A 14327-nucleotide genomic window follows, 5' to 3' on the forward strand; every position below is an offset into this window, starting at 1 on the left:
TTGTCCCTCAGTGACCCTCCCTTTTTAAACTATTGTTTGTATAAGTCTGTGTGTAAGGTGTTTTGGTTGAAAATATGGTTCTCTGTTATCATCATGCTTTTGATGATACAATAGGCAACTATTATATGTATTTGAGTCTAACTGTAATGATGTTATCATACACCCTGAACCTATGTCATATGTAATTGCATATTATTAGGCATAAGGCATGATGATTCTTCTCCGACAGGTCAATTTAGGCATTCAGGTTTTTCTTAAAAACAGCCATTTCACAAGAAAGCAACTTCAGTCCATGAATGCTATTAAGTAAATTGTTTACTTACATATTCCATCGCAATAATTATGAGAACTGAATAGAAATCAAAATACCCAACAGTCCATGGAAAAAAAAACATGACTTAATATCATGACTCGAACAATGTTATAGCCTATGTTTAGACATAAATGACCTAACCGTGGAATTAAGATTAGTAGCTTAGCCTACACACTAATCAATATACACTGAGTTCACAAAACATTAAGAACACCTGCACTTTCCATGACAGACTGACCAAGTGGATCTAGGTGAAACCTATGATCCCTTATTGATGTCACTTGCTAAATCCACTTTAATCAGTGAAGATGAAGGGGAGGAGACATGTTAAAGAATGATTTTTAAGCCTTGAGACATGGATTGTGTATGTGTGCCATTCAGAGGGTGAATGGGCAAGACAAAATATTTAAGTTGTCTTTGAACATAGTAGGTGTGAGGTGTACCGGTTTGTCAACTGAAAAAACTGCTGGGTTTTTCACTCTCCACAGTTTCTCGTTTCTATCAAGAATGGTCCACCACCCAAAGGACATCCAGCCGACTTGACACAACTGTGGAAAACATTGGAGTCATCATGGACCAGCATACCCTGTGAAACGCTTTCGACACCTTGTAGAGTCCATGGCTGACAAATTGAGACTGTTCTGAGGGCAAACGGGGTGGTGCAACTCAATATTAGGAAGGTGTTCCTAATATTTGGTCTACTCAGCCTATGACACAAAACAATACATTCTTATGAACAAATCATGATTATGAAATATGAAATAAGTTGATGACAGATGTCAGGTTTTGTATAGTATAAAACATAATGTACATTATATAGCATAAATAGCACATTTTAAATCACAAATACATGTCATCCTACACACAAGACAGTTGAGGGCAATTTAAAGTGAAAAGTCTCATTATTTCAAATTGTTATCAATAAGCTATCAATAACCTTTGTTTAAGGATGGGAATTAAGCCATCTTTTAACCATACTATTGTTAAAAATATTCAAGGCATCTGGCTGTTGAGTCATAATTCATTCAACACAAACAGTTATGGTCTTTTCAGAGTTGGTCTTCCTTATCGATATACATGGGCGTGGTCTGAAAGGTCACAGGGACAGTCACTGGAATCGTCACCGGTATAGTCAGACAAATTGCACCAGGTTCAAGAGTAGACGAGGAAACTTCAATGGGTGGAGGTGGCGAGGGAAGAGGCTCTGTGTGTGCAATGTGTGTGTCAGAGAGGGGGAAGGTGGGCAGTGGGTCGCGGTGGGTGCGTAAGTGCTTGCGGAGGTAGGCGGCAAACAGAAAGGCTTTGCTACAGTGGGGGCAGACGTGGTTGCGGTTGGTCGAGTGGATCCGCTGGTGTTTCCGCAACCCGGCTTTGTTGAGGAAACCTTTGCCGCAGCTGTCGCAGACGTGGGGTCGCGGTTTGGGGTGCATCTTCTCGTGGGCTTGCAGGTCAGACAGCAGTACAAACTCCTCCCGGCAGGTGGCGCATACGTGTGGGCCCATGGGTAGGGGGGCCACGGTGGTGGAAAGAGGGGAGACGGTGTGAAGAGCCTCATGGGCCTGAACCTCCTCCCAGGTCCCAAAGGTGACGTCACAGTGTGAACAGGAGAACTGGGGGAGGGAGGTGTGAGCGAGGAAGACTGCTGCAACTGTCTCAGGTACCGCCTGCTGCGGTAGCAGCGCAGGCCTCTCAGCCAGGTGAGTGCGCTCGTGCTTCCGTAGGCTGGAGGAGACCACGAACGACTTGAAGCACAGGTCACATTTGAATGGGCGCTCGCCAGAGTGCACCCTGCGGTGCTTGTTGAGACTGGAGCGCTCGGCAAAGGACTTGCCGCACTCCGTGCAGGAGAAGGGCCGCAGCCCTGTGTGCACCAGCATGTGACGCCGCAGGTCCCAGGACGCCACAAACGCCTTGTCGCAGCTCTGACACTTGTAGGGCCGTTGCCCGGAGTGCACCCGCTGATGCACGGCCAGGTCGGCAGGCTGCCGGAATCTCTTGGCACACTTGTCACAGGGGTAGGGCTTGAACCCTGAATGGGCCCTCTGGTGCCGGCGGAAACTGGAGGGGTCTGAAAACATCTTCCCACACTGCGGGCAGAGGAATGGCTTCTCACCCGAGTGAGTGCGCAGGTGTGACTGATAGGAGGAGAGCTGAGTGAAGCCTTTGCCACACTGCTCACACTGGTAGGGTTTGCTCTGGGAGTGAATGCGGAGGTGACAAGCCAGGGAGGAGGAACGGGAGAAAGCCTTGCCGCAGTCTGAACACAGGTAGGGCTTCTCTCCTGTGTGAGACCGTTCATGGTTCTTCAGGTCTTTCAGCTCAGTGTACGTCTTCCCACACTTATCACAGGAGTAGGGCCGGTGGCCCTGGTGGTTGCGCCTGTGCTTCCGGTAAACAGAGGGGTCGGCAAAGCTCTTCCCGCACTCGGCACAAAAATAGGGCTTCTCCCCCGTGTGAGAGCGCAGGTGCACCTTCAGCTTGGACAGAGTGGGGTAGCTCTTGGAGCAATGGGGGCAGGAATATGGCCGCTCGCCGCTGTGCTGCGTCATGTGAATACGCAGGCATATGGCCTGCATGAAGGTCTTGCCGCATTCGGTGCAGACAAAAGGCTTCTCCCCTGTATGGGAGCGGCTGTGGTTGCGTAGCTCCGTTGGGGTCTTGTAAGCCTTGTGACACTGATCGCACTGAAAGGGGCGCTGAGCAGAGTGAGAGACCTGATGCTTGGAGAGCTGGGCTCTGCTGTGGAACGTTTTGCTGCACTGAGAGCATGTGTGCTGCTTTTGCTCCTGCTGCTCCTTACTGTGGGCAGACAGCTTATGGCTCCGGAGAGCCAAGGGGCTACTGAAAGCCTCCTGGCAGGCAGAGCACTTGAAAGAATGCTTGGATTTCTTTGGAGGTCTGCCTTTGCCTCTCTTTTTTACAGGGGGCTCCTCTACCTCCAGCTCTTTGCTCTCCTCACTCGGTTCAGCAAGGAGGGTGTCTTGCTCTGTAGGTGGTGGGCTGCCAGGCTGTGGAGAGGCCATCCTTTAAGTTATATGCTTGTGATGCTAAGGAAATTAGAATATAAGAAAAAGACATAAGTAAATCTGAAGATGACACATTCAGTCATGCATTTCTTAATCAAGCTTGGGAAATGTTCAGTAGGCAGTAATGATTTTACAATCATATAAAATAGTGAGCAGATTGAAAACTAAATCCAAGATCATTTATATCATGTTTTCAAATATAATTTGTACTGGCTGAGAGGACATGACAAAGGCACTTAGGTAGCAGAGGGAAACTAGTGAAGCAACGTTTCATTAATAATGTGGAGGGGTAAATCTCAAAATGGCTGGCATTAGGACCTCAGGGACAATTCAACTAAACGCTTGTTATAAAGGAAGTTGGCATGAAAAACACGAATCTCAAATAAATCTAATTTCTTTGAAAAAAATAACGTGCGTTTTCCATGTTAAATTATTACTGGGGTGCATATATCATGAGACAATAATTCAACAAAAATGGGCAATTGAAGCGATTTTAGCGTACTTGTGCTAAACTCAAAATGGCTGGCTTTAGGACCGGCTGAACAAGCTCATTCGCCCTCTGGGGTCATCCTCGCATGAGATGGCCCCGCATCTGTATTTGGAATAAATGTGTATTATAATATTAAAACGATTGCTTACCTTTTTATCTTCGTTCGGGCATTAAGGATCAGTTAAAGTGTCCAGATATGAAGCCCCAATAACTGCGTTTACAGTGAAGCCCTATGATTGGTGCTGGTGGAGGAGGACGGCTTTAGGACCATGACGAGAGTGCTATTCTCGAGCGTGCAACAGTGCAGCACTTGCGTGGGTCACAATTTCTTGTAAATATTAAACGTTGGCTTTATGGATTTTCTCATATTTGACCAACTGTAGTGTATTTTACAGTTAGCAAGATGTCGGAGAACCGCATGAATGGCTTTATTTTGAAGAACTGCAGGTAAGAGGTGTTCTATTAAGAGGGAAAATAATTAAATAGCACGCTCCTGTTTTGCCAAATGTTTGCATGGATGGTTGATGTCGCGCAGATGGGTTAATTTTTGAATGAGCTAGTGCCTAATTGGGATGGAAAACGTTTTAGTCACCTAAGAAGTGTTTTAAATTTCAGTTTACGTACCAGTCCATCATATAATTTTACATGACAAATCCACAAATAGTTTTGTAGACAACGCACAGTTATGTGCGTATGACAGAACGACGAAGGGGGACTTATTTTAGTGGTACACATATCCTGTTTCCTAGCAACAAGAGCAGGAAGAATGTGTAATGGAATGGAATGAAGGAGGAAAAAAGACAATTGAAGAAGACTTGTCCATTATCAATAACATTTTAGCTTTGTGGTGAGGAAAAACATTGACCTGGATTAAAACGTCATAGGTTACATCAGAAACTACAGAATATATTTGACAGGACGCACGAATCAAATGGATGGTAAAACAGAGAATCGCTTTTTGCTGCAATGTTTGTTTAGCTAGCTAAGCATGATGATGCTACTTGCTAACGTTACCTAGCAGCTATTGTATCCAGCATTGGATTGCTCGCAAAACAACAACTTTTCCATAGCAGTGCGTGTGTTGACCTAACACATGAAATGTAGCTACTGGAATTCAACCATTTGACATTTTAAGTTGTTTTGATCAAGGTGGTGTTTTCCCACATTATTGACATAGCTATGCGGCTGGCTGGCGCGCTAGTCAGGGTATTGCTGTGTGTGCTAGCTAGCTAGCCACTTTCAACTTGAATCGGACAAAATCTTTTTGGGATAGTTTGAGACCGAGCTAGCCAACAAGTAACAAACTAGTTAAATTCCTAAATTTAGACAATTCTGATATATACATTTAAATTGCATGTAAATAAGTAAGACAATTGGTAATTCGGTTAACGACATTTTATGTCGCTAGGCCAAACAGGAAAAGTATTGCTGCTGTACACTGTATGAAGCTGCATATGACAAATGGAGAGTTTATTAACACGATATTTGAGCGGAGTTAACTATATTAGGCCTTGTTTATTAGCCATATTTCAATCTGTGATAAACTACCCTATGGTTCTTCAAAATTCGTAATAATTTGAAGTGTTTGTTTCAAACCACAACTGTCCAGTTTACAGCAATGTGGTCTACTTCATCTCTAATGTATCATTGCCTGCTTGAATTGTATACTTCCAGATGAGACAAAACCCTCGTTTCAATAGTAAGTCTCACACCAAGCCTTTAACATTTTAGTCATTTAGCAGATGCTCTTGTCCAGAGCGACTTACAGGAGCAATTAGAGTTAAGTTCCTTGCTCAAAGGGCACATCGACAGATGTTTCACCTAATCGGCACAAGGTTTCGTACCGCTCTTAACCGCTAAGCTACCCGCTGACCCCTTTAACATGTTAATTAAAAATAATACAGGTGTTGCATCAGTAAACTACATTTTGAATAAAAGTTTGTGCCAATTGCATTAGTAGGCCATGATTATCCCATAGTTAAATAAATAATACATTGACTGTGCAAATTATGCCAAATGACCAGATCTGTTTTACATTTTTTTCCACAGCCCTCATGGTGTACCTGCAGCCTTTCTACCCCAGAAATTAAATTAATATTCAATGGAGTGGTACTAAATTATCCAATCGCATTCTTGTGTTGCCTTCCTATTTGGACCGTACAATAGATACGCTCTTGTTATACAGAGGAGCTGGGAATCTGATGTATTTTCCCCTCAATTATCTTGCTCAAATATGTGCAGTACTATCCTGTAATGGCTATGCAAGAGCCTGGCAGGACCAAAGGCTTCCCTTGCAAACACTGTGGCATAGTGTGTTCCAACATGCCAAGCCTTCTGGAACACATGGATAGTCACTCCCAGCAAGAGGAAGATCGCAAGTTCAAGTGCGATGAATGTGGGCGGGGTTACAGGCATGCAGGTAGCCTCGCTAACCATAAGAAAACACACGAGTTGGGTTCTTTTCAATGTCCAGTATGTGCTAGGAAGCTCTCAAACCCTCTGGCCCTGAAGAGCCATCTGCGAATCCACACATCGCAGAAGAAGTACTCCTGCATGGATTGTGGGAAGGCCTTTAGGTTAGCTACTCAGCTGGCCACCCATCAAAAGGTCCATCTATCCAGGCAGTCAAAGAGGAGAGCCGGTAGGAGGGCAGCTGCAGAATATTCTCCAATTGAGAATAGAGATGAAATTGATGATAATGAAGACCTTCGTGAGCAGTTGGTCTTGGTGGCTGACCAGCAAGACACAAGGATGGATATTATATCTGATGATGGCCTTAGTCAGGAGGAGGCAGAGATTATCCCCATCTCAGCAAATTACAGTGAAAACCTAGGCTCTGACGAAGCAGGGGATCGACCTTTCAAATGTGATCAGTGTGAAAAGTCATATAGACACCATGGAAGCCTGATCAATCATAAAAAGTCTCACCAAGTAGGGATGTTTGAGTGCCCTATCTGTTTCAAACAGTTCAATAATCTTGCTGCCCTCCATAGTCACCAGAGAACCCATAACAAGTCCAGAAGTGGGCCAGACACCCGTTCCACGGAAGTCACTTACGCAGGCACAGCACAAGAGCAGTTTTCCCCCTCAAACAGGGAGGCTGCTGTACATTTCTGCCACCTGTGTCAAGTGATGTTTCCTAATGATGATGAGTTCCAGGAACACATCCAAATGCATAATTCTTCCTCTATGTCATTTGGGCACATTCAAGGTTCATCTGAGGGTTATCATGGCACTTATGACCATAGTGTCACTCATTCTCCTGACTCAAACTTTCATTCACCCCCTCTAAACAATACTCCATCGATGGATAATCAGGGGGAGCAGATCAACGATGTTCAAATATACTCTGACCACTCCAGTAACGAATCCACCTTGAACACTCAGCAAGAGCCCGCAATCTTGGATTCAGAGATTTCTGCTGACGCTCTAGGGAAGGCAGAACAGTCCTCAGTTACAGAAAATGTTGAGCGCCGCTTCAAGTGCCAGGTCTGTGGCAAAAGCTACCGGCACGCAGGGAGCCTCATCAACCACAAGCGCTCTCATCAGACGGGCATTTACCAGTGTTCCATCTGCCGCAAGACTTACCCACACATGGCTGCCCTCCGCAGCCACATCCGCATCCACAGGGCCCATCCGTCCTCCTTCAACCTCAGCTCTGAAGGAGACTGGCTGTCTCCCGAGCCCCTGACACTGGAGAACCAGCAGGCCTGCTTTTCCTCTCAGGATGGTGATGCTAGCAGTATGATGGCGCTCGCTCAGGAGAACAAGGGTGAACACGACAATGGAGGATCATTCCACGAGAAGTTTGACTCCACCTTTCCTCAGGAAAGAACTGTGCACCTACCTCACGACGAACACCTGATGGAGAGGCACATGTGCGCCGACTGTGGCGAAACATTTGCGGACATCGCAGGGATCAAGTCGCACATATGCCCCCAGCTACAACAGCAGCAGGAGGCCATGTCAAATGATTGCGACAGTAACATAACCTTCCAGGACACTAATGGCCAATGCTCCATGGGAAATCCAGGGGATCATATAAAATTCCAGGGACTGAATGGCAGCCCTGGGCAAAGGTACTTTGGTGAACACAACTTCCATGAAGTCATGAATGGGGAGCAGTTAAATGGTGGTGATGGCGAGGAGGAGGAGGATGATGACGGAGAGCTCTATCAATGCTCAGTGTGTGGGAACCGCTACACAAGCATGAGGGCTCTGAGGAGTCATCTTCGTGGCCACACTCAATCCCATGATACTCCTACAAGCTCTGGCCCTTCCTCCATGTCCTCCATCGAGGCTGAAAAAGAAGAGGACCCCGGAGAGAGACAGCAGGTGGATGGGGGTCTGATGATCTGCAGTACTTGCGGAGAGAGTTTTGCCAAGAAGCAGGACATGCTTGCTCATCAGCTCTCGCACCATAAAGCGCAGGCAGATGACGCTAAACACGTACATATGGACAATAGTAATGGAGCTAGACACAAAGAGGAAGTTGACAGCATCATCTGTGGAAATTGTGGTACATTTTGCACCAGTTACCATCATCTTGAGACTCATCAATGTACAGCAAATGGGCAAAGTGAATCTGGTGATGAGAGAACTGAAATGGGCAACTCTGCCAACGGTAAAGAATTAGGACCAATGAAAGCAGATTTAGACAATGGTGATCGCCAGTACAAGTGTGATCAGTGTGGAAGAGCATACAGACATGCTGGCTCCCTTCTCAACCATAAAAAGTCCCACAAAATGGGAGTATTCCGCTGCATGGTTTGCCAGAAGCGCTTCTACAATCTACTGGCCCTTAAGAACCATCAAAGGACCCACTTTGACGTTAAGAGGTATTTGCTCAACGTAATTGCTAACACAGAAAAAGTTGCCTTCTACTGATAAGTGTCCATGTTATTTGACATATCATGTATGTTACCAGAGAAGCTACATTGTAGACATGCGGTAGACCCAATTAATTTGTACTGCAACATACCAAGGTTTAGTTATTACATTGTTATAGTTGGATTTGCTGTTGATTGGACCCTGCCCTAACAGCAAGCATTTTTTACAAGTGCTTATGTACTTGTAAAAGAATCCAGGGATATATTGCCTATAAAATTGCTATTGCCATAGATGTATTTTGTGTCTTGTCATAACTTCATTCAAGCTCAAATGTTCTGTGCTTTGTAAACAGGATTATCCTCTCTCTTTGTCCCCTCGTCTAGGCATACATGCAATGAATGTGGGAAGGCATTCAAGATACAGAAGCAGCTATTGAACCACCTAAGAATTCACAAGGAGAACAAGGCCAAAATACAGGAGCTCAACAATCAGATTCAGGCCCTCATGCAAATGAATGGGACCGGGTCAGAGGGAGGAATGCACTTGTTAAATGCACCTGCCAATCAAGCCGCCACCACCACCCGCAGAAAGCGTAGGCCAACCCTCAACCTAAAGAAACCCAGTGTGGGGGAAGGGGCTCTGACAGCGTCTCAGACTGAGGTCAAATCAGAGGGGGCAGGCGACCCTCGCCCCTACTCCTGTGACCAATGTGGGCGAACGTATCGGCACGCAGGAAGTCTGGTCAACCACAAGAACTCTCACAAGACGGGTGAATACTACTGTTCTGTTTGTAACAACACCTACTCCAACCAACTGGCTATGAAGAACCACCTGCGCATCCACTTCTCAGTTAAAAAGCACAGTTGCCAACACTGTGGTAAGGCCTTTAGGGGAAAGAAGCAGTTGTCCAACCATATTTGCGCACACCTCCGAAAGGATATGCCTGGAGGGGTCAGGGGAAGTGGTCGCAGACGCGCTAGAAACATTAGATGTAAGCAGTGCAGACTGACATTTGTATCTGCAGACCAGCTCACAGCCCATACCTGCGGGTCACTGGCAAACTCATCAGAGGGCAGTGATGGACAAACGAGCACGTCCTTGAAAAAAGAGGAGCGACCGTTCACCTGCAACATCTGCAATCGCAGCTACCGCCACGCAGGCAGTCTCCTGAATCATAAAAACACCCATAAGTCCGGCCACTTCAGCTGCACGTTCTGCTCCAAGCCCTTCTCTAACCCCATGGCGTTACGCAACCACACACGAATTCACACACAGAAGAAGAAGCATGTCTGCCTGACCTGCGGGAAGGCGTTTCGGCTGGCCAGTATTCTCCATAACCACCAGAAGGTCCACACCAGGGTGGCCAGCTACTTCAACTGCCCAGAATGTGGCAAGAGCTTCCAGGGCAAGTCTGGGCTTAAGAGGCACCGCTGCCAGAGCAGGGGTCAGGATGACTCGGCTAAAGCTGGTGACGGCTATCATAGAGATGGTGGTGGAGACAAGTGCTTCATGTGAGTTACTGTTTCATAATCAACTCGTTATGTAAGTCCTACTTCTTCGTGGATGTTATTAGAATGATCCCCTTTTTTTAGTCTTCTCCCTTCTGTTTTCATGGTTTTAATGGCTATTTGTTTTATGTTTAGTTTTAGGGTAAATCTGTAATTATTTTCTCTGTTTATATTGTATTAGTAAAAGCAAGGTTTTCTTTGCCAATTAATGCCCAACGTAAATTATTTTCATGAACAGGGATTTTAATATGTCTCTACTGCAGGTGTGACCTGTGTGGACGCTCGTACCGCCACTCTGGCTCCCTGCTCAACCATAAAAAGACGCACTCCGAAAACCTCCACCACTGTACCTTGTGCCTCCAGACTTTCCCCGATCCCATCGCCCTCCAGGTCCACTCCCAGATGAAGCGCCACTGCTGCCCAGACTGTGGCAAGACCTTCTGTCTCGTCTCCCACCTGCAGAGCCACATGGAGGTGCACTCCAAGGAACGCACCCTGGTCTGCAGCCCCTGCCATCAGAGCTTCCCCAACCCGGCCAGCTACCAGCAACATCAGGACCTGCACCACCGGGCCCAGGGGCATTACCAACAACACAGCATGCAATTAAAGGACAACCTAGGTTGGGGCTCGGGACTGGACCAACCCGTGGGGATCCAGGGCATGCCCAAGCTGGTACCAGCGTTTGCCCACATGCACGGCGGCATGCCCGACCCTCAGGACCAGCAGGAGAGCAACGAGGCTCACTGCACAGGGGTGAAGAGCCACGTGTGCGAGCACTGCGGCCGCACCTACCGCCACGCCGGCTCCCTCCTCAACCACAAGAATAGCCACAAAACGGGCTCCTTCTTCTGCTCCGTGTGCCAGAAGGAGTTCACTAACCTGATGGCCCTGAAGAACCACAGGCGCATCCACACGGAGCCCAAGCGCTACCAGTGCCTGGAGTGCGGCAAGGCCTTCCGCGTGTCCACCCAGCTCATCTGCCACCGGAGGATGCACACCAAAGAGAAGCCTTTCTCCTGCCTGCTGTGCGACAAGAGCTTCTCCAGCAAGTCAAATCTGCGCCACCACCAAAAGATGCACCAGAGCGGTGCCCAGGTTTATGAGTCCTCCTTCAGCATGGATGCTAACAGTTTCATGGACTTGGACATGGGCTCTTTTCTCTGAGTCGAGTCGGGATTCAAAAGGTGAGGGTTTTCTTCAACCCCTCAGACCATTGTAGAGTCGAATACTTCTTATATTAGTCTCCCATGGGCCCCTATCAGTAATTGTAAAGTGACGGGTGTTCCTCAAATCCCCAGTAGAGACAGCGTTTAGTCTTGATGCTGAGCTCTTCAAAGCTGCCTCACAAACATTTTGTTTTGTTTTGGTCGTACACTTTTGGACTCGTGGAAGGAATTCCGATCTTACCTCTAGTAGGGATTGTGACACTAAAAAGTCCCAGATTGGATTGAATGTTTGCACAAAGCCATTGAATCGTTTAGTGCTATAGGAGTGAAGACTATAGGTCATGATTTATTTCCTCTTGCTATCTATTACTGTGTTTTGTGCCTCCGTAGGTTAATTTCTCTGCTGTGCTCATCAAAAGTGTGGGCTGTATATTTGCCCTTGAATCCTGTTCAGTGTTGCCATAGGTTAGAGAGAAGTGGTCAATTGACCTTTTTGTGATGTGGTTTCAATAAGGACAACCCTGTCGCTGTAAGGGAGATGACCTCTAGTCCTACCCAGAGGATGATATCAAAGGTATTTACTGAAATCATGAAATCAAGTAAATGGTTTTAATAATGCTAATAGTATTTGGGTTCATGTTTGAGGCATTGTATGCTAAATGGACGTATTTAATAATTTATTCCTGTTCTTTTGATTTATTTTTCTGTGTATACTTTGATAGATCACAGTTTTCAATGAATGTTAACATGTGAAGAGAACCTCTTTTTTTTAAAGAAATATCCTATGTAGCGTCTATGGAAATTCCTCAATCTATAATTCCATTATTCTCAATTGGTGCAACTCCAATACAGGTAGGAATGCGTAAGCCCAGGATAATGGTCTTGCTAGCACTCAGGTTTTTCATCTTTAGAAGGAAAATATCTGATGTGCAAAGCATTGTAGATAATCATCGGTGTCTGGGTTGGGCATGACTTTCTTGTTTCTTTTTTACATGCGCCATTTCTCACCCATGTCTTGTTAAAATAAGAATTGTAGCCTTTTGTCCATAATCCCCCCCCCCCCTTTTAAAAATTGCATGAATGTTGCAATACCATACGCATGCTTTTGACTTCTCAAACTTCTAAAAACACGTTTGAGTGCTAGTCCTTAAAATAAGTCAAAAGTGTAGAATTATCGTGCCGTGAAATCCTAGTCTCCTATTTCTCTCATTTTAATGGTTATTTTATTTATGTTGACATGTATTCTGGATTCTTTTATAACTTTGAAAAGGTGGAGATGAATCTACGGAATCTTGTTCTAAATACTCAACCTAACGCGAGCTTAAGTGTTAGAAAAGTCAATATCGTTGGTTGCTGACTTTAACCATGTTGACCGCTACGTTTATCAAGAAGCAGGTGTTGATCACCACTATTTGTGAAATGGTTTGGTGTCTGGTCATAACTTAACCTTTACATAATTACACGTTTATCTTTGGTTTACTATTCCTACCAGAAAGTGTAGAAAACAATAAGGTGCCTATCATACACAAAACAGTTATTTTTCAGTCACACTGTAATGTCAAATGTTTTGGAAAACACAAGTAGGAAGCGGAGGCCCTTTTTTAGGTTTAAAACAGCAGAGGGCCTTTGTTTGAGGGTGTTGTATCAGTACACCACAAGGTATTTTTCTTTGCTTTCTTTATGCCTTTTGTATTTCATATATTATGAATTGTAAATATTTCTGGGACCGGTAAGATGTATAAAATACCTCATCAAAGAGCCTTGCCAATTCCTGAAACTGATATTTAAAGCTTTCACAGTTTATTTAAGAGAAATTATAGCATATAGCTACAATACACTGTAATAATTACAACTTTTATAGTTCTCTAGGCCTGTATCATGAGCACATTGTTAATAAGGCGTCAGCTTCCAACACCTCAAATTCTAATTGCATGTGAGCAGTCGAGATGCATGCAAGTTGTTCTCCCCATTCTACCAATATTGTAAGCAATAGGTTGCCATTTTAGAAACGTTTAGTGCTCATTTTGCCAATACATGTTATTTTAGTAAGTTCCCATTTTGTGGATAACATTTTTTTCTCATTATTGTATCTGACATGCTTGTCCACTGGGTTAAATTGTATTACTTGATTCAGAAGACAAACCACATGGCTATCCTAACACAGAGATTCTACAACTCACATAAAAGGTTACTGCAGAAGTCAGAACTACTGTACACTTAGAATAGCTTGCATGGTGATGGCAGACTTACCAACATCTAAACGGAGACAGTCTTTTCTTTTGTTATTTGGATTGGCAATAAATGCATTATGGTTCATTTCTGTAATTCGGCTCTCGTACCCCAATTACATGAAATTGCAACATGTATTTTAAGCCGTGAACGTTTTAAATGATCCGCGTGTAGAGAATGTTACCAGTTGATCTCCGTTTAAACCTTGCAAGTGGGAAGGTGTCAGATTTACTATGATCTCTTCTGGCACTTGTTAATGTACGCCTCATTTTTTGACATGACTACCCCTGTTCTGTACATGTGTCATGTGCATCTCCCACAGTTATGTCAATATTTAAAATAAAACATTAGCTGGGTTCTCTGTACATTCATAGCAAGAATTTCCTTTACATGAAGTTACTGTTAAATTGGCTATAGTATAATAAAAAGCATATGCCACATTTGATTTGAATTTAGTGTTTGAAAACTCAAGTCTGAAATATTTTATTTATATAACCTTGTATATATTTTGTCACTTTGAAATGTAGATTTTTACTTGTTAGTACTATGAACTTAGCTAATTAGAAACTTAACAAATCAGTTATTAAAATTAAATGACTTAAAATACATTGTGTTGGTAATTTTTTGAGTTCATGTCCTTTTCAAACTTGGTTTAAATTATTTATTTAACATGAAGAACCTGGTTCCAAACCAACACCTGTCTCCTACACACAATAGTACCTGGTTCCAAAACGTACTGCTTCCTACACACAATAGTACCTGGTT

General features: G+C 44.5%; 2 protein-coding genes across 5 annotated transcripts; one reads left to right on the plus strand and one right to left on the minus strand.

The window, feature by feature from the left end:
- Window positions 1-297: 297 nt before the first annotated feature.
- On the minus strand, window positions 298-4285 carry znf668 (zinc finger protein 668). Its single transcript, XM_029709266.1, has 2 exons — window positions 3979-4285; window positions 298-3360 (listed from the first exon to the last, which is right to left on the minus strand). The coding sequence occupies exon 2, from the start codon at window positions 3334-3336 to the stop codon at window positions 1363-1365; it is 1974 nt and encodes a 657-aa protein (XP_029565126.1). The 5' UTR covers window positions 3337-3360; window positions 3979-4285; the 3' UTR covers window positions 298-1362.
- On the plus strand, window positions 4223-14168 carry znf646 (zinc finger protein 646). 4 transcript variants are annotated; one of them, XM_029709251.1, is made up of 4 exons: window positions 4223-4276; window positions 5879-8667; window positions 9043-10170; window positions 10431-14168. In XM_029709251.1, exons 2-4 carry the CDS (start codon window positions 6083-6085, stop codon window positions 11329-11331), a joined length of 4614 nt encoding a protein of 1537 aa, XP_029565111.1. In that variant the 5' UTR covers window positions 4223-4276; window positions 5879-6082; the 3' UTR covers window positions 11332-14168. The 4 variants fall into 4 exon arrangements, with proteins under 4 accessions (XP_029565111.1, XP_029565094.1, XP_029565085.1 ...); XM_029709234.1 differs by lacking the exon at window positions 4223-4276 and adding an exon at window positions 4331-5528; XM_029709225.1 differs by lacking the exon at window positions 4223-4276 and adding an exon at window positions 4331-4767.
- Window positions 14169-14327: the final 159 nt, after the last annotated feature.

The sequence above is a fragment of the Salmo trutta genome, chromosome 2 (genome assembly GCF_901001165.1).
Source record: "Salmo trutta chromosome 2, fSalTru1.1, whole genome shotgun sequence".
Classification (NCBI taxonomy): domain Eukaryota; kingdom Metazoa; phylum Chordata; class Actinopteri; order Salmoniformes; family Salmonidae; genus Salmo; species Salmo trutta.

Coding starts and splice junctions, on each gene's coding strand:
- znf646 (XM_029709251.1), top strand. CDS start 6,083: ATGGCTATGCAAGAGCCTGGCAGGACCAAAGGCTTCCCTTGCAAACAC. Junction 8,668..9,042: donor ACCCACTTTGACGTTAAGAG/GTATTTGCTCAA, acceptor CCCCTCGTCTAG/GCATACATGCAATGAATGTG. Junction 10,171..10,430: donor GGTGGAGACAAGTGCTTCAT/GTGAGTTACTGT, acceptor TCTCTACTGCAG/GTGTGACCTGTGTGGACGCT.
- znf668 (XM_029709266.1), bottom strand. CDS start 3,336: ATGGCCTCTCCACAGCCTGGCAGCCCACCACCTACAGAGCAAGACACC.